The sequence below is a fragment of the Nerophis lumbriciformis genome, linkage group LG03 (assembly GCF_033978685.3).
Source record: "Nerophis lumbriciformis linkage group LG03, RoL_Nlum_v2.1, whole genome shotgun sequence".
In the NCBI taxonomy this organism is placed as follows: Eukaryota; Metazoa; Chordata; class Actinopteri; order Syngnathiformes; family Syngnathidae; genus Nerophis; species Nerophis lumbriciformis.
Window position 1 is genome coordinate 16,393,795 of NC_084550.2, and position 21,206 is coordinate 16,415,000.

General features: G+C 39.3%; 1 protein-coding gene across 1 annotated transcript in view; it reads right to left on the minus strand.

The window, feature by feature from the left end:
• Positions 1–1,129: 1,129 nt before the first annotated feature.
• Positions 1,130–21,206, minus strand: part of fstl4 (follistatin-like 4) — a 375,104-nt gene continuing 355,027 nt past the window's right edge. Inside the window, exons 14-16 of the mRNA XM_061934279.1 lie at positions 18,716–18,823; positions 3,881–3,990; positions 1,130–3,747 (exon numbers count right to left, since the gene is read on the minus strand). Coding sequence (XP_061790263.1) covers positions 3,045–3,747; positions 3,881–3,990; positions 18,716–18,823 — 921 coding nt within the window. The 3' untranslated portion in view covers positions 1,130–3,044. The remainder of the gene's footprint in view (positions 3,748–3,880; positions 3,991–18,715; positions 18,824–21,206) is intronic.

The following is a 21,206-nucleotide window of genomic DNA, read 5'->3' on the forward strand; positions in this document are numbered from 1 at the left end:
CTCTTAATTACCGATACCGATATATACAGTCATGGAATTAACACATTATTATGCCTAATTTGGACAACCAGGTATGGTGAAGATAAGGTCCTTTTTTAAAAAAATTAATAAAATAAAATAAGATAAATAAATTAAAAACATTTTTTTGAATAAAAAAGAAAGTAAAACAATATAGAAACATACAAACTAGTAATTAATGAAAATGAGTAAAATTAACTGTTAAAGGTTAGTACTATTAGTGGACCAGCAGCACGCACAATCATGTGTGCTTACGGACTGTATTCCTGCAGACTGTATTGATATATATTGATATATAATGTAGGAACCAGAATATTAAAGGGGAACATTATCACAATTTCAGAATTGTTAAAACCATTAAAAATCAGTTCCCAGTGGCTTATTATATTTTTCAAAGTTTTTTTCAAAATTTTACCCATCACGCAATATCCCTAAAAAAAGCTTCAAAGTGCCTGATTCTAACCATCGTTATATACACACACCCGTCCATTTTCCTGTGACGTCACATAGTGAAGCCAACACAAACAAACATGGCAGAAAGAACAGCAAGCTATAGCGACATTAGCTCGGATTCAGACTCGGATTTCAGCGGCTTAAGCGATTCAACAGATTAGGCATGTATTGAAACGGATGGTTGTAGTGTGGAGGCAGGTAGCGAAAATGAAATTGAAGAAGAAACTGAAGATTGAGCCATATCGGTTTGAACCGTATGCAAGCGAAACCGACGAAATCGACACGACATCCAGCGACACGGGAGAAAGCGAGGACGAATTCGGCGATCGCCTTCTAACCAACGATTGGTATGTGTTTGTTTGGCATTAAAGGAAACTAACAACTATGAACTAGGTTTACAGCATATGAAATACATTCGGCAACAACATGCACTTTGAGAGTGCAGACAGCCCAGTTTTCATCAATTAATATATTCTGTAGACATACCCTCATCCGCGCTCTTTTCCTGAAAGCTGATCTGTCCAGTTCTGGAGTTGATGTCAGCAGGCCAGGGAAGCTAGGGTCTGCGGGAACAAACTGCCGCCATTGCTTGCCGTGCTACCGAGGTCCTTTGTCCCTGAATTGCTCACACACTCCGGCAGATTCAATGGGGGTCTGGCGGCAGATTTCTTTGACTTTATCGTTGGAAATGCATCTGCTTTGAGTGTCGCAGGATATCCACACATTCTTGCCATCTCTGTCGTAGCATAGCTTTCGTCGGTAAAGTGTGCGGAACAAACGTCCAATTTTCTTGCCACTTTCGCATCTTTGGGCCACTGGTGCAACTTGAATCCGTCCCTGTTCGTGTTGTTACACCCTCCGACAACACACCGACGAGGCATGACGTCTCCAAGGTACGGAAAACAGTCGAAAAAACGGAAAATAACAGAGCTGATTTGACTCGGTGTTTGAGAAAATGGCGGATTGCTTCCCGATGTGACGCCACGTTGTGACGTCATCGCTCCGAGAGCGAATATTAGAAAGGCGTTTAATTCGCCGAAATTCACCCATTTAGAGTTCGGAAATTGGTTAAAAAAATATATGGTCTTTTTTCTGCAACATCAAGGTATATATTGACGCTTACATAGGTCTGGTGATAATGTTCCCCTTTAATAACAGAAAGAAACAACCCTTTTGTGTGAATGAGTGTGAATGGGGGAGGGAGTTTTTTTGGGTTGGTGCACTAATTGTAAGTGTATCTTGTGTTTTTTTATGTTGATTTAATTTAAAAAAACAAAAAAAAAAAAAACGATACCGATAATAAAAAAAACGATATTGATCATTTCCAATATTACATTTTTAAAGCATTTATCGGCCGATATTATCGGACACCCTACCCATGATGCATTGCGTTTCCAGCCCTGTGGTTACTCGTTGTCCAAATGCTCACAGCCTTCATCGAAGAGACCCCGCCTCCAAAGCATTTTGGTCATGACGTGAAGATGGACACTAAAGACAAGATGTTGTCGTCGGCTGCTGGTTGGTTTTACTCCCGTGACCGAACAAAAGGGGGGGGGGCTCTTTGGAAAAGACGAGGAGACTACCGGAGGGGGGAGGACGCACGGACAGTCGGTGGCTATTACACGCAGCACTGGTGAAGACGACCAAACAAAAAGGATCGGAAAGCTTTCTTCCGTCTAAAAAAGTGAGCGTTGTGCATAGTTTGCTGTTTGGTAACCAGGTACCTACTTGCTGTGATGGAAGAAGTGCAATAATGTACAATTCTGGAGTTACTGGACTGGACGCCATTGACACTTTCTTCCAGCAGGAATATCACAACAACTTATTCTATTCGTTTTTTTTTTGTTTTTTTTAACATAAACTCCAACTTATGAGTTACCCTCCTTGCCCGGTCCCCCAGCTTGAGTCCACGACCACGGGAATCCGGAAATACTCCAACCTAGGTAGGGATGATGTTTGATAAGAAATTATCGAGTTCGAGCCCATTATCGAATCCTCTTATCGAACCGATTCCTTATCGATTCTCTTATCGAGTCCAGATAGGTTGTTGTATATGGGAAAAAAACACAATATTTGGTTTAACAAAAGCTCACTTTTATTTTATAAGAAAAAAAAATAATAATAAAAATAACAAATATTGACTGTTACCCCCCTAAAAAAATAAAATAAATAAATATTGACTGTTGTTACCCAAAGTATATTAAGTGGGATTTTTCAGAAAAACAAATATATACAGTAACACAAAAACAACCTGTTTCCGTGATCACTATAGGTGAATAGCTATACCTTGAGGCGTTTTTTTCCGGTCCATTATTTTTGCTGCTTGAGTGACATCACAGGAAATTACATTTGAGCTACGTCATTTCCTGTGATGTCCCACAGGGCATTTCTTGTGGGACGGGATTCGAATAAAGAACCAACTATAGCGGCCTCGATAACGGGAACCGGTTCTCAAAAAAGGGATTCGAGTCCATAGAATCGGTTCTTTTCTTATCGAACAACCGGGAAAACCGGTTTTGAACATCATCCCTAAACCTGGGGATGTTTTTTCTTTTTCTTTTTAGCTGGTGGACTCATACCTCGCCCACCCATACCACCGTGTTCCCTCTCTTGATGTCCGACACCTCGCAGTGCGGCGTTCTTTGCTTGCCGTTCAGGATGAAGAGGGACTGGGCCGACGGCGTGAGGAGGTACTGTCCGAACAAGCCGCTGGAGACCACCACCCTGTGAGGACCCCCCCAGGGCCAGGTCTGAGGGTCTAGGGGCTCCTTGAGGCCCCGGAGGACCTCGGTGTGACCCGAGGATAGATCGGCGAACAGGAGGTCTGTGGTGGAGTCCGAGGACGCCACCGCCACGTATCTGTTGGACTCGGCGAACGACGGCTGGAAAATGAGGTCCGATACGGCGACGGGGTCGTCCACTTCCAGTTTCAGACTCATCTCTCCCTGGAAAGACACCGTCTGTACTCTCAGTTTGGCGCTGCCGGGGTCGGACGTCACGATGTAGCGGCCGTCCGGCGACACGAAGGCGCGGCGGCCGCCGCCGATGATGGGCCCGATGACCGCGTCCGTCACGCTGTCGATGAGGAGCAGGGGCGGAGCCCGCGGGCGTCCTCTGGTCTGGCACTGGACGAAGTAGACACCGCTCAGGTGCGTGTACGCCATGCCGGCCGGGACACAGCTGTGGTTCTTCAAGCTTATCGTCTTCACCCGGCGGAAGGTCTCCAGGTCCACCTTGTGGACGGCGGGCTCGTCTTTGAGGAAGATGAAGGCGAACCTGCAGGGGGCAGAGTTCAAAAGGGAAGGTTAATAGCCTTCGCCGTCTGGTTAATACGTATCGACCGTCTCATTAGCATTCTCATTTGGCAGCTCAGACGGGGTCAGAGGCGGCGGCGGCGGCGGGTCTTTACCTCACATGAGTGATGATGAGGTTGGTCGGCGGGATGAAGAAGTCGTCGACCCGCTGGAAGGTGGTTCGCATGGCATGATGGACTTCTCCAACGCTGGCTTGAGGAATCACCTGCAGGTCGAACATCAAATTAAATGCTTGATTAGAATAATTTAGGTCGGTGTTTCTTATACTTGTATAGCGCTTTTCTACCTTCAAGGTACTCAAAGCGCTTTGACACTATTTCCACATTCACCCATTCACACACTGATGCCATGCAAGGCCCTAACCACAATCAGGAGCAAGGGTGAAGTGTCTTGCTCAAGGACACAACGGACGTGACTAGGTTGGTAGAAGGTGGGGATGGAACCAGGAACCCTCAAGTTGCTGGCACGGCCACTCTCCCAACTGCGCCACACCGTCCCCCATCTGCGATGAGGTGGCCACTTGTCCAGGGTGTACCCCGCCTACCGCCCGAATGCAGCTGAGATAGGCTCCTGCAACCCCCGCCAACCCAAAAGGGACATACGGTTGAAAATGGCTGGATGGATGGGTTTCTTAACCAAGAGTGCCCCCTAGAGCAGTGTTTTTCAACCTTTTTTGAGCGAAGGCACATTTTTTGCGGTGAAAAAATGCGGAGGCACACCACCAGCTGAAATCATTAAAAAACGAAACTCAGTTGACAGTAAAAAGTCGTTGTCGCAATTGTTGGATATGACTTTAAAGCATGGGTGTCAAACTCTGGCCCGCGGGCCAAAATTGGCCCGCCGTGTAATTTCACTTGGCCCTTGAGGCAATATGAAATTAACACCAGAGCTGGCCCGCCGATTATATACAGTGGCGGTGCCGTGGTAACACCACATTCCCCGCTAATTCTCATACTTGCCAACCCTCCCGGTAGACTCCCAAATTTCAGTGCCCCTCCCGAAAATCGTCACGTCCGCTTTTCATCCAGTCCAACGAGTGCTGGCCCAGTCACATAATATGTGCGGCTTCTGCACGCACACACAAGTGAATGCAACGCATACTTGATCAACAGCGATACAGGTAACACTGAGGGTGGCCGTATAAAGAACTTTAACACTGTTAGAAATATACGCCACACTGTGAACCCACACCAAACAAGAATGACAAACACATTTCGGGAGAACATCCGCACCGTAACACAACATAAACACAACAGAACAAATACCCAGAACCCTTTGCAGGAATAACTCTTCTGGGACGCTACAAGGTGTGTGTGTGTGTGTGTGTGTGTGTGTGTGTGTGTGTGTGTGTGTGGGGGGGGGGGGGGGGGGAGGGTTTATGTTGTGTTACAGTGCGGATGTTCTCCCAAAATGTGTTTGTCATTCTTGTTTGGTGTGGATTCACAGTGTGGTGTATATTTCTAACAGTGTTAAAGTTCTTTATACGGCCACCCTCAGTGTAACCTGTATCGCTGTTGCATTCACGTATGTGTGCGTACAGAAGCCGCACATATCTTGTGACTGGGCCGGCACGTTGTTGGAATGGATGAAAAGCGGACGTGACGACAGCCTGTAGAGGACGTTAAAGGCAGTGCCTTTAAGGCACGCCCCCTAGACTGTGGTCCGGGTGGTCTATGAGATATAATAACTGATGAACACCTTCGTTCGATAATGAAGGTTGCCTCAGCTCAAAGCCTGAGCCCCGACATTAATGAACTAGCATCCGAGAAAAGATGCTAGGTATCTGGCTTGGGCACATCAGATTAGGTCAGTGTGTTGCAAACTGAGCAATTTAAAGTCCTGAATGGTTGGTTTATTCATTGTTATTTTATTTTCAAATTTATTAGCCTGTGGAAAAAGTTAATGTTGATATTTACCTCAGAAGGCTGCAAATAGAAAAGAGGCATTCAATTTTTATTTAAATTGTATTTGATATGCCATTGATATTTTTTAATTATTATTATTATTATTTGAAACTCAATTTTGCATGTCACTATAAAGTTAAATAAGCCTTGCTTGTTCAATAATCAATGCAAAACTTGTTTGGGTGCCTATTAAAAGGTTAATTTGTTCAACCTTGGCCCACGGCTTTGTTCAGTTTTAAATTTTGGCCCACTCTGTATTTGAGTTTGACACCCCTGCTTTAAAGCATAACCAAGCATGCATCACTATAGCTCTTGTCTCAAAGTAGGTGTACTGTCACCACCTGTCACATCACCCCATGACTTATTTGGAGTTTTTTGCTGTTTCCCTGTGTGTAGTGTTTTAGTTCTTGTCTTGCGCTCCTATTTTGGTGGCTTTTTCTCTTTTTTTGGTATTTTCCTGTAACAGTTTCGTGTCTTCCTTTGAGCGATATTTCCCGCATCTACTTTGTTTTAGCAATCAATAATATTTCAGTTATTTTTATCCTTCTTTGTGGGGACATTGTTGATTGTCATGTCATGTTCAGATGTACTTTGCTCCACAGTAAGTCTTTGCTGTCGTCCAGCATTCTGTTTTTATTTACTTAGTAGCCAGTTCAGTTTTAGTTTCGTTCTGCATAGCCTTCCCTAAGCTTCAATGCCTTTTCTTAGGGGCACTCACCTTTTGTTTATTTTTGGTTTAAACATTAGACATCTTTTTACCTGCACTCTGCCTCCCGCTGTTTCCGACATCTACAAAGCAATTAGCTACCGGCTGCCACCTACTGACATGGAAGAGTATTACACGGTTACTCTGCCCAGGTCTAGACAGCACCGACACTCAACAACAACACATCATTTGCAGACTATAATTACTGGTTTGCAAAACATATTTTTAACCAAAGAGGTGAAATTACATTATCTCCAACGGCACACCAGACTGTATCTCACGGCACACGAGTGTGTTAAAAAACACTGCCATAGAGAAAATATCTTGTTTCTCAGCTGTGGTCCGTATGGGCTGCAAGGGTACTCAGTTGTAATACACTTTTCCAACACTTGTGGCAGTAATGACAATATCAACCAAACAGAAGAAGTCTGGAGATATAAAGTCATAAAGAAAGTTTCTTAAGCACAAAAACTATGACTAAAGTGGTGAAGCTGTATTTTTATTTGCACTTTAACATTATTGATACTTTAGTAGGGGATAGGTTGATTGGCAACACTAAATTGGCCCTAGTGTGTGAATGTGAGTATGAATGTTGTCTGTCTATCTGTGTTGGCCCTGCGATGAGGGGGCGACTTGTCCAGGGTGTACCCCGCCTTCCGCCCGATTGTAGCTGAGATAGGCTCCAGCGCCCCCCACAACCCCGAAGGGATTTAGCGGTAGAAAATGGATGGATGGATGGATGCTTTAGTAAAGAAACATATTCATTATTAAATGAGTTTATTTAATTCGTGCACAACATAATTGTAAGATGCGAGAATAAGATATTTTCAAGTTTAAAACAGCTAGTATTTTCCCATGTAATGTGTCTTCTTGTGACCTCCTTGCTTTTATCTTATGTCCGCTAGTAAACTCTTTGTTTTGCCTTAAGGGCCCCTGTTTGTCGGCTCACAGAGCTGTTTTGGCCAGTTCCTTATCTGTTTTGAAGAAGCAGCTGCGCTCCTTTCTGAGCAAGAGGGGCTCGTTTTGTTTGAATTTAGACCTCGTTTGCCGATGCTATTGTTGCGTCGTAAAGGGCTGGTCTCCTAAAGCTTTAGTAAAACTTGGCCAAGTACTATTCTGCCTCGGTGGTCCTTTTTACTCAACGTACATGTCATGAAAAAGTACTTGGGAGCGACTAGTGTCTTTTATTCCCTGAGAGGAAGACTGGTCAAGCGCAACAAAGCACTTTAAAAAAAATTTTTTTTTACTTATTTGAGTCCCTTCTTGTGCAGTACATTTGTTTAGTATTTATTTTTGCAATCAGCCTGACCTAAGCCTAAGGTTTGTGTGTCAAATAAATAATAATCTTTGTGATCAAACATGCTTTCATATCATTGGACAAGGTTGTAAACTGTAAATATGAATAATTATTGAATATAATTAAAACCAAGTGTAAGAATACTAATTCAGTGTTAATATTTGAGTGGGGCCCCGGGCCCCTCTGTAGTGGAAAAGTTAAGGCTCCGAGGTCAAAAAGTTTAGGAATCCCTGAATAAGGTGATTCTCCACTGCTTGGTCGTGACCCATTTTTGCTCTTTGTGCAAAAAAAAAAAAAATAATCAGATGAAAAAGCTGAAATGACCCGATGTCCATGAATGCACCACACGTCCTTGTCTGTGCTTTTTGCTTGCTCAGCTTGAGCGGGAGGAGAAGGACATCGAGTGGCGGCTTAACGTGTCGTGCGTAGCTCACGTCTGCAGCTCACGTTGTGTTCAATGGGCGAATTTTGCCCTCAGTGACGACTATCAGGGATGACAAGTGACTCAAAGGTGTGTCATGCTCTGTTCCGACTATTGGAATTAAACTTCACCAGAAGTTACAATAATTTAATGCATTTGATCCTTTTTAAATTGCACTTTTTCTTTACATGACAGGTCAATTAAAAAAGCACCTGGACTTGATTTTCCTGAAGATGCTCATATCTAATGTAGTTCCAACTCGAAAAGGTTACAGAATTCTGTACTTTTATAAGTACTGGGCAAATTGCGTTGATACTACCAACCACCAATACACGTAAAATCAAATGACGTCACCTACGGTTGCAGACTCGGCACCGGACCAAGCACTTGGCGGGCAAACAGTCGTATTTGTATACCTGACTGCCTTAAAGCCATGTCGTAATTTTCCATGCCAACAAAGCAAGTATGTCTGATGAAAAGCCCTCAAAAGTAAGACTCCACTTTTTAAAATACACTAACTTACAGTGGATATATTATTGACATGCTACTGATTAGCATTAGCAATTTTAGATGGCGATTTCTACACCTCCAGACGTGTTCATGAAGACTAAATCAAACAGCTGGTGCGTAATAAGTACAATACTTACAGTACAAACACTTCATCGGACTCAACTAGAGACAACTTAATGGCAAAGACTACTTCCTGACTGCCTCTATGTCATGTCGTAATTTTCCATGCCAACAAAGCAAGTATGTCTGATAGAAAGCCCTCAAAAGTAAGACTCCACTTTTTAAAATGCACTAACTTACATTGGATATATTATTGGCCTGCTACCGATTAGCATTAGCGATTTTACATGGCGATTTCTACACCTCCAGTCGTGTTCATGAAGACTAAATCAAACAGCTCGTGCGTAATAAGTACAATACTTACAGTAGAAACACTTAGTAGGACTCAACTAGAGACAGCTTAATGGCAAAGACTACTTCCTGACTGCCTCTATGTCATGTCGTAATTTTCCACACCAACAAAGAAAGTATGCCTAATAGAAAGCACTCAAAAGTAAAATGCACTAACTTACATTGGATATATTGATGACATGCTACCGATTAGCATTAGCGATTTTACATGGCAATTTCTACACTTCCAGATGTGTTGATGACGACTACATCAAACAGCTGGTGCGTAATAAGTACAATACTTACAGTAGAAACACTTCGTAGGACTCAACTAGAGACAACTCAATGGCAAAGACTACTTCCTGACTGCCTCTATGTCATGTCGTACTTTTCCATGCCAACAAAGAAAGCATGCCTGATAGAAAGCACTCAAAAGTAAAATGACCTAACTTACAGTGGATATATTATTGACATGCTACCGATTAGCATTAGCAATTTTACATGGCGATTTTTACAGCTGCAGATGTGTTAATGAAGACTACATCAAACAGCTGGTGCGTAATAAGTACAATACTTACAGTAGAAACACTTCGTAGGACTCAACTAAAGACAACTCAATGGCAAAGAATACTTCCTGACTGCCTCTATATCGTGTCGTACTTTTCCACGCCAACAAAGAAAGTACGCCTGATAGAAAGCCCTCAAAACTAAGACTCAACTTTTTAAAATGCACTAACTTACATTGGATATATTGATGAGATGCTGCCGATTAGCATTAGCGATTTTACATGGCGATTTCTACACCTGCAGATGTGTTGATGACGACTACATCAAACAGCTGGTGCGTAATAAGTACAATACTTACAGTAGAAAAACTTCGTAGGACTCAACTAAAGACAACTCAATGGCAAAGAATACTTCCTGACTGCCTCTATATCGTGTCGTACTTTTCCACGCCAACAAAGAAAGTACGCCTGATAGAAAGCCCTCAAAACTAAGACTCAACTTTTTAAAATGCATACTTACAGTAGAAACACTTCGTAGGACTCAACTAAAGACAACTTAATGGCAAAGACTACTTCCTAACTGCTTCTATGTCATGTCGTAATTGTCCATGCCAACAAAGAAAGTATGCCTGATAGAAAGCACTCAAAAGTAAAATGCCCTAACTTACAGTGGATATATTATTGACATGCTACCAATTAGCATTCGCGATTTTACATGGCGATTTCTACACCTGCAGATGTGTTAATGAAGACTACATCAAACAGCTGGTGCGTAATAAGTACAATACTTACAGTAGAAAAACTTCGTAGGACTCAACTAAAGACAACTTAATGGCAAAGAATACTTCCTGACTGCCTCTATATCATGTCGTACTTTTCCACACCAACAAAGAAAGTACGCCTGATAGAAAGCCCTCAAAACTAAGACTCAACTTTTTAAAATGCACTAACTTACATTGGATATATTGATGAGATGCTACCGATTAGCATTAGCGATTTTACATGGCGATTTCTACAGCTGCAGATGTGTTAATGAAGACTACATCACACAGCTGGTGCGTAATAAGTACAATACTTACAGTACAAACACTTCGTAGGACTCAACTAGAGACAACTTAATGGCAAAGACTACTTCCTGACTGCCTGTATGTCGTGTCGTACTTTTCCATGCCAACAAAGAAAGTATGCCTGATAGAAAGCACTCAAAAGTAAAATGACCTAACTTACAGTGGATATATTATTGACATGCTACCGATTAGCATTAGCGATTTTACATGGCGATTTGCAGATGTGTTAACGAAGACTACATCAAACAGCTGGTGCGTAATAAGTACAATACTTACAGTAGAAACACTTTGTAGGACTCAACTAAAGACAACTCAATGGCAAAGACTACTTCCTGACTGCCTTTATGTCATGTCGTAATTTTCCATTCCAACAAAGAACGTATGCCTGATAGAAAGCACTCAAAAGTAAGACTCCACTTTTTAAAATGCCTTAACTTACAGTGGATATATTATTGACGTGCTACCGATTAGCATTAACGATTTTACATGGCGATTTCTACAACTCCAGATGTGTTAATGAAGACTACATCAAACAGCTGGTGCGTAATAAGTACAATACTTACAGTAGAAACACTTCGTAGGACTCAACTAAAGACAACTTAATGGCAAAGACTACTTCCTGACTGCCTCCATGTCGTGTCGTACTTTTCCACGCCAACAAAGAAAGTACGCCTGATAGAAAGCCCTCAAAACTAAGACTCAACTTTTTAAAATGCACTAACTTACACTGGATATATTGATGACATGCTACCGATTAGCATTAGCGATTTTACATGGCGATTTCTACACCTGCAGATGTGTTAATGAAGACTACATCACACAGCTGGTGCGTAATAAGTACAATACTTACAGTAGAAACACTTCGTAGGACTCAACTAAAGACAACTTAATGGCAAAGACTACTTCCTGACTGCCTCTATGTCGTGTCGTACTTTTCCATGCCAACAAAGAAAGTATGCCTGATAGAAAGCACTCAAAAGTAAAATGACCTAACTTACAGTGGATATATTATTGACATGGTACCGATTAGCATGAGCAATTTTACATGGCGATTTGCAGATGTGTTAATGAAGACTACATCAAACAGCTGGGGCGTAATAAGTACAATACTTACAGTAGAAACACTTTGTAGGACTCAACTAAAGACAACTCAATGGCAAAGACTACTTCCTGACTGCCTTTATGTTATGTCGCAATTTTCCATGCCAACAAAGAAAGTATGCCTGTAAGAAAGCACTCAAAAGTAAGACGCCACTTTTTAAAATGCACTAACTTACATTGGATATATTATTGACATGCTACTGATTAGCATTAGCAATTTTACATGGCGATTTCTACACCTCCAGATGTGTTAATGAAGACTTCATCACACAGCTGGTGCGTAATAAATACAATACTTAAAGTAGAAACACTTCGTAGGACTCAACTAAAGACAACTTAATGGCAAAGACTACTTCCTGACTATGGCAATACACCTGAATGAATGTGTACATGCAAATGACACTCAGAAGTGTAAGAAAACAAACTATACAGCACAGTTATTATCAGCTCAAATAAAAAATAATATTTTATTATTAAACAAATTAATATTTATCACCATATAAGCACAAAAAAAATATGGAAAATCGGTGCCGTATCAGTTAAAATGTGAAAGCTACACATCTTATGGTCCAGGTTTTGATGTAATTGGAACATTTTACGTTGTTCCTGATATGTTTAGTCCGCTTTTTTTGTTATTCTGCACTAACTCCGTGTGATACCTGACAAAACAAATGAATATGATATCGAATTATTCATTTATTTGATTTGCCAAGGGGCCGTAAAAACATGAACTGCAGGTGGAAAACGGTCCCTGGGCCGCACTTTGGACGACGAGTGATTATTACATGCATGAAAAAGTGTAAATAAGTCCCCAAGTTACTTCTGAGTAATCTGATTGGTCGATTAAGGACACGCGATGATGTCATTGCTGAATAAATGTTTGTTTTTAAACATAACTGTGGAGGGAGAGTGCAGGAGCAAAGGTCACCGCCTCTGTCCACGGTGCTGAAGACAGAGCACCATCAGACAGGGGCGTGGCAGTGCTGACGGCGAGACACTGCTAGGCAGGTGATTAGATTTCCCAGGTGGTACGAGTTGCCTAATCATCTGTTGTCTTTAACAGCGAGCGGCCGGGAGCAGAGAGGGAGAGAGGATGCGGACGTGACTGAAAAGTCACGTGTCTGGGGGAGAGGAACTTTGTTGAGACAATTTGAGTATTAAAGCCTTTGTTAAAAACTGCACGCGTGGCTCTTGTGTCGTGTCTTCGGTGGAACTGCTCGGAAGCGACTTCCACAGTAACCTTATGAGATAATATTCATTCACAAATAAATGTACTCTCTTGGCCACAAGGGGGCGCTGCATGGCGTCCGCGGGAACACGCAACCTTTCAGCATGCGGCCAGGAAGATAAGGTGCGGCGGCGGCGGCGGCGTCCTCGTATATCATCCGTGCGATAAACATCGGAAAAGGTGCAAGACGCCAGCGGCTGAAATGGTGACCCCAGCCTGGCCTCGCTTCCCCCGATAAGACGTCTTATTCGCTGATGTTTGCCCGTACTTGCACGTCTTCTGATGCCGAGGCGGCGCCTTTTTATTCCAAAGACAAGCTGCTCCACCTTGACACGGCAGACACCAGTTCCTTAAGTAGTGGCCGGGGGACCTTCTACTCAACTGCAGAGAGTACAAGGTGTGTCTAGGGCTTTGGTTATCACAATAATCATCATCAGCAAAGGGAAATTACTTTATTCCACTGATAGGTTCTACTTCTCTTTTCCACAGTAAAGCACATTTCCACTTTTTCCGACTTAAAGTTTGTTTGTTCTTTTCTTCTTCTTTGTTTCAGAACAAAAAAAATAATAAAAAATGCAGTCGAATTCTGTCTCTCGCTCTTGTTTCGCCTCATCGGGAGGAAGAAGAAGAAGAAAAAAGAGGAAAGTTAAAGGACAAAAAGGAGAATAGGAAGAAAAGGATGAACAAGAAGAACCGAAAGAAGAAAAGGAAAAAGGAAGGAGAAAAAGAAGAATAAGACCGAGAAGATTAGCAACAACTTAGTACAAGAAAAATCAACAAGAAAAGAAACAATAATAAGAATAAAAAGTGTGAGTAAAGGAAGGAGAAGAGGATCAAGAAGAAGAAGAAGGGGAACAAGAATAAGATGAACAAGAAGACAAAGAAGAGGAACAAGAAAGGATACAAGAAGTAGAAGAAACATAAGAGAATCAATAAGAAAAAGAGGAAGAAGATGAAGTCAATGAGTAACAAGATGACGTGAGAGAAGAGGAAGAAGAAGAAAAACAAGATGACAAATAAGAGAAACAAGAAGAATAATAATATGAAGAAGAGAAACAACAAGAAAAAGAAGAAGATAAATAAGAAGAAAAAGAAGAGAAACAAGATGAAGAAGAGAAACAAAGAAGAGAAACAAGAAGAGAAACAAGAAGAAGAAGAAAAAGAAGGAGAAACAATATGAAGAAGAGAAACAAGAAGGAGAAGAAGAAGAAGAAGAAGAAGTAGAGAAACAAGATGAAAAATAAGAAGAAGAACAAGAAGATGAGAAGAAGAAGAGAAGGAGGGAGACCAACAAAAAGAAGAACAACGACAGGAACAAAAAGGATAAGGGAAACAAGAAGTGAAAAAAAACCCCCAAGAAAAATAAGAAGGAGTAGAGGAAAAAGAAGGAAGACGACGAGGAAGAAGAGGAACAAGAAGAAGAGTAAAAAGAAGAACAAGAAGACAAGGATCAAGAAGAATAAGAAGGGGAACAAGAATAAGATGAACAAGAAGACAAAGAAGAGGAACAAGAAAGGATACAAGAGGGAGAAGAAACATAAGAGAATCAATAAGAATAAGAGGGAGAAGATGAAGAAGTCAATGAGTAACAAGATGACGTGAGAGAAGAGGAAGAAGAAGAAAAACAAGATGGCAAATAAGAGAAACAATAAGAATAATATGAAGAGAAACAAGAAAAAGAAGAGAAACAAGAAGAAAAAGAAGAAGAGAAACAAGATGAAGAAGAGAAACAAGAAGAAGAAGAAGAAGAAGTAGAGAAACAAGATGAAGAAGAAGATAAAAAAGAAGAAGAAGAGAAAAAAGAAGAAGAAGAAAAGAAACAAAAATAATATTAACAAGAAGAAGAAGAGAAACAAGATGAAAAATAAGAAGAAGAAGAAGAAGAGGAGGAGGGACACCAACAAAAATAACAACGACAGGAACAAAAAGGATAAGGGAAACAAGAAGTGAAAAAAAAAACCCCAAGAAAAATAAGAAGGAGTAGAGGAGAAAAAAGGAAGAAGGAGGAAGAAGAGGAACAAGAAGAAGAGTAAGAAGAAGAGCAAGAAGACAAGGAGAGAGAAGAAGTGGAATAAGAAGAGGAGGAACAGAAACCAGAAAAAGAGTAAAAAGTTGAGGAATAAGAAGACGAAGAAGAGGAAGAAGAAGAGTAGTAGTAGAAGACGAACAAGAGGAAGAGGAGTGAAAAGAGGAACAGAAAGTAGAACACAAACAATAAAAAGAAGAAAGAGTAGAAGAAGAAGAATATTAATCATGTTATGAGATTTCTTAAAAAAATAATAAATCCATCCTCCCAAAAAAGTTTGAGGTCAGAACTTTGATAAAATGTGAATGTTCTTTCTTTTCCATGGAGGAGTTGATGAAACATCATGTGACAACTTCAACTACATTCATATTCAACACTTTTGACTACTAGCACTTTTTGTTTTGGGAGCAAAGATCCTCATCACTTAGAGGGAGTCTCACTCCTCAGCAATAACAAACACCTCATGGCAGCTAATGTTACATCTTTGTCCCAGTGGGAGTGATGTCATCATAAACATGTTTGTGACTATACTCATAATAATAATAATAATAATGACAATGATAATAATAATAATATAATAGTAATGATAATAATAATAGTAATAAAAATAATAACAATATAATAGTAATGATATTAACAATAATAATAATAATATAATAATAATAACAATATATATATATATATATATATATATATAGGGCAGCACGGTGGCAGAGGGGTTAGTGCGTCTGCCTCACAATACGAAGTTGCTGAGTAGTCTGGGGTTCAATCCCAGGCTCCGGATCTTTCTGTGTGGAGTTTGCATGTTCTCCCCGTGACTGCGTGGGTTCCCTCCGGGTACTCCGGCTTCCTCCCACCTCCAAAGACATGCACCTGGGGATAGGTTGATTGGCAACACTAAATTGGCCCTAGTGTGTGAATGTTGTCTGTCTATCTGTGTTGGCCCTGCGATGAGGTGGCGACTTGTCCAGGGTGTACCCCGCCTTCCGCCCGATTGTAGCTGAGATAGGCTCCAGCGCCCACTGCGACCCCAAAAGGGAATAAGCGGTAGGAAATGGATGGATGGATGGAATAACAATATAAAAGCAATGATAATAATAATAGTAATAATAATAATAATAGTAATGATATTAATAACAATAATAATAGCAATAATAGTAACAATAACAATAATAATAACAATATAATAGTAATAATAATAACAATAATAATAATATAAAAGGTATGTTAATAATAATAATAAAAACAATACTAATATGATAGTAATAATAATAACAATATAATAGTAATGATAATAATAACAATAATAACCAATAATAATAATAATAATAATAATGTAATAGTAATGATAATAGTAATAAAAATAATAACAATATAATAGTAATGATATCAACAATAATAATATAATAGTATTTATAATAATAATAACAATATAATAGCAATGATGATAACAATAATAGTAATAATAATAATAGTAATGCTAATAATAACAAAATAATAATAGCAATAATAACAGTAACAATAACAATAATAATAATATAAAAGGTATGATAATAATAATAATAATAACAATATGATAGTAATTAAAATAATATAATTGTAATAATAACAATAATAATATAAAAGGTATGATAATAATAATAATAATAACAATAATGATAATATGATAGTAATAATAATAACAATATAATAGTAATGATAATAATAATAACAACAATAGTAATAATAATAATAATAGTAATAATAATAATAATAATAGTAGCAGTAGCACCCCTCTTATATATTGGTTCAAAGGGACGTCAGACGCCAGGTGACATTTTCACACCTGTGCAACATTAGGTACACCAATATCACAAATGTTTATCAATAAATAAAACCATGTTGTTGTTTTTTTTTATCTCCCCCACGAAAAACTACTTCATTCAAGAAAATGCAAATGATTCCAATTCACATTTGGTTCCAGGTCACGCTTGATTCCAATTAACACTGATATCCAATTAATGCTTGAATCCAATTAACGCTTAATTCCAATTATACATTTTCCAATTAACACTTGATTCCAAATAACACTTGATTCCAGTTAACACTTGATTCCAATTAACACCTGGTTCCAGTTGACGCTAAATTCCAAATAACACCTGATTCCAATTAATGCTTGAATCCAATTAACGCTTCATTCCAATTAACGCTTTTTGCCAATTAACACTTGATTCAAAATAACGCTTAATTCCAATTAATACTTAATTCCAATTAACACTTGATTTCAATTAACACATAATTCCAATGAACGCTGAATTCCAATTAACACTTAATTCCAAATAACACTTAATTCCAATTAACACTTGATTCCAATTAACACTTGATTTCAATTAACACAATTCCAATGAACGCTGAATTCCAATTAACACTTGATTCCAAATAACACTTGATTTCAATTAACACAATTCCAATGAACGCTGAATTCCAATTAACACTTGATTCCAATGAACGTTTGATTCCAATTAACACTTAATTCCAGTTAACGCTGAATTCCAATGAACGCTGAATTCCAATTAACACTTGATTCCAAATAATGCTTAATTCCAATTAACACTTAATCCAATTAACACTTGATTCCAAATAACGCTTAAGTCCAATTAACACTTAATTCCAATTAATACTCAATTCCAAATAACGCTTAAGTCCAATTAATACTTAAGTCCAATTAACACTTAATTCCAATGAACGCTGGATTCCAATTAACATTTGGTACCAGTTAACGCTTAATTCCAATTAATGCTTGAATCCAATTAACAATTTTTTCCAATTAACACTGAAGTCCAATTAACACAAAATTCCAGTTAACGCTTGATTCCAATTAACGCTGGATTCCAATGAACGCTTGAATCCAATGAACGCTTGAATCCAATGAACGCTTCATTCCAAATAATGCTTAATTCCAATTAACACTTGATTCCAATTAACACTTAATTCCAATTATTTAATTCAAATTAACACTTGATTTCAATTAACGCTTGATTCCAATTAACGCTTAATTCCAATTAACACACAATTCCAATTCACGCTTGATTCTAATTAACGCTTAATTCTAATTAACACATAATTCCAGTTAACGCTTGATTCCAATTAACGCTTAATTCTAATTAACACATAATTCCAATTAACACATAATTCCAATTAACGCTTGATTCTAATTAACGCTTAATTCCAATTAACACATAATTCCAGTTAACGCTTGATTCCAATTAACGCTTGATTCTAATTAACGCTTAATTCCAATTAACACATAATTCCAGTTAACGCTTGATTCCAATTAACGCTTAATTCTAATTAACACATAATTCCAATTAACACATAATTCCAATTAACGCTTGATTCTAATTAACGCTTAATTCCAATTAACACATAATTCCAATTAACACATAATTCCAGTTAACACTTGATTCCAATTAACATCTGGTTCCAGTTGACGCTAAATTCCAAATAACACCTGATTCCAATTAATGCTTGAATCCAATTAGTGCTTTATTCCAATTAACGCTCTTTCTCTAAACAACGCTGTATTCCAATCACATGTCCTCTTTGCACTTAGACAAATGTTATTAGGCCTCGGCTGTTATTGGAGAATGTGCGGTTCTTTCAACATGAAGACCACCACAATGTATTCCACTATCCAAAGAAGAGGAGTAAACAAATGAGCCCAGACGACGCACCTGGTGGACAAATGGATGAACTACAACAGCAATGACCTGACAGGAGAGAAAGTGCACATACCTGCAGGGTGGGGCGGGTCCTGTCCTTGTCCCCCCACGCCAGCAGCCACACCTGGTCATGTGACTTGTCGTACAGCGTCTTGACAGGGAAGGCGTCCGTGGCTATTGCCTGCACCGAGGGAACAAAAACTGCTTTTGTTAGGAATTTGTGCTTTTTTAATACTTGGTAAGAGACTTTATTTGTGTTTAAATTGCAACTTTCCATGATTGTTTGTTTTTAACTTGAAATGACAGAAGATGAGGTACATTTTAAATATAAGTCCATGATTTTATTGAGCTTTCATGTAATTCTACGCTGGCAAGAAGCCTTGGTGGAGGTATTGTTGTCTAACTCAGGTTTAACAAGCGCAAAGAAAGGTCAAGAAAAAGCCTTCTGAACATCATCTTTGTTGACATTTGGAAAGAATTGATGCTCTCTCGTGCTAACGTGGACGTGCAAATCAGTCCAGTGGACAGTGATGGATGGCAACACCCATACTGTACTGATATGACTTTTATTCTTTTAGACTACAAACCCAAAACCAGTGAAGTTGGCACGTTGTGTAAATGGTAAATAAAAACAGAATACAATGATTTGCAAATCCTTTTCAACTTATATTCAATTGAATACACTGCAAAGACACAATATTTTATGTTCGAACTGAGAACCTTTCTGGGTGTTGTTGATAAATGGCTTTGGCTTAGCATAGTAGAGTTTTAACTTGCATTGACAGATGTAAGCGACCGACTGTAGTTACTGACAGTGGTTTTCTGAAGTGTTCCTGAGCCCACGTGGTGATATCCTATACACACTGATGACGCTTTTTGATGCAGTGCCGCCTGAGGTATCGAAGGTCCGTAATATCATCGCTTAGGTGCAGTGGTTTCTCCAGATTCTCTGAACCTTTTGATTAAAGATGTCCAATAATGGCTTTTTTGCCGATAATCGATATTGTCCAACTCTTAATTACCGATTCCGATATCAACCGATACCGATATATACAGTCGTGGAATCAACACATTATTATGCCTGATTTTGTTGTGATGCCCCGCTGGATGCATTAAACAATGTAACAAGGTTTTCCAAAATAAATCAACTCAAGTTATGGAAACAAATGCCAACATGGCACTGCCATATTTATTATTGAAGTCACAAAGTGCATTTTTTTTTGAACATGCCTCAAAACAGCAGCTTGGAATTTGGGACATGCTCTCCCTGAGACATGTATATATATGTATATATATATATATATATATATATATATATATATATATATATATATATATATATATATATATATATATATATATATATATATATATACAAACCCCGTTTCCATATGAGTTGGGAAATTGTGTTAGATGTAAATATAAACGGAATACAATGATTTGCAAATCCTTTTCAACCCATATTCAGTTGAATGCACTACAAAGACAAGATATTTGATGTTCAAACTCATAAACTTAATTTTTTTTTGCAAATAATAATTAACTTAGAATTTCATGGCTGCAACACGTGCCAAAGTAGTTGGGAAAGGGCATGTTCACCACTGTGTTACATGGCTTTTCCTTTTAACAACACTCAGTAAACGTTTGGGAACTGAGGAGACACATTTTTTAAGCTTCTCAGGTGGAATTATTTCCCATTCTTGCTTGATGTACAGTTTAAGTTGTTCAACAGTCCGGGGGTCTCCGTTGTGGTATTTTAGGCTTCATAATGTACCACACATTTTCAATGGGAGACAGGTCTGGACTACGGGCAGGCCAGTCTAGTACCCGCACTCTTTTACTATGAAGCCACGTTGATGTAACACGTGGCTTGGCATTGTCTTGCTGAAATAAGCAGGGGCGTCCATGGTAACGTTGCTTGGATGGCAACATATGTTGCTCCAAAACCTGTATGTACCTTTCAGCATTAATGGTGCCTTCACAGATGTGTAAGTTACCCATGTCTTGGGCACTAATACACCCCCATACCATCACAGATGCTGGCTTTTCCACTTTGCACCTATAACAATCCGGATGGTTCTTTTCCTCTTTGTTCCGGAAGACATGACGTCCACAGTTTCCAAAAACAATTTGAAATGTGGACTCGTCAGACCACAGAACACTTTTCCACTTTGCATCAGTCCATCTTAGATGAGCTCAGGCCCAGCGAAGCCGACGGCGTTTCTGGGTGTTGTTGATAAACGGTTTTCGCCTTGCATAGGAGAGTTTTAACTTGCACTTAAAGATGTAGCAACCAACTGTAGTTACTGACAGTGGGTTTCTGAAGTGTTCCTGAGCCCATGTGGTGATATCCTTTACACACTGATGTCGCTTGTTGGTGCAGTACAGCCTGAGGGATCGAAGGTCACGGGCTCAGCTGCTTACGTGTAGTGATTTCTCCAGATTATCTGAACCCTTTGATGATATTACGGACCGTAGATGGTGAAATCCCTAAATTCCTTGCAATAGTTGGTTGAGAAAGGTTTTTCTTAAACTGTTCAACAATTTGCTCACGCATTTGTTGA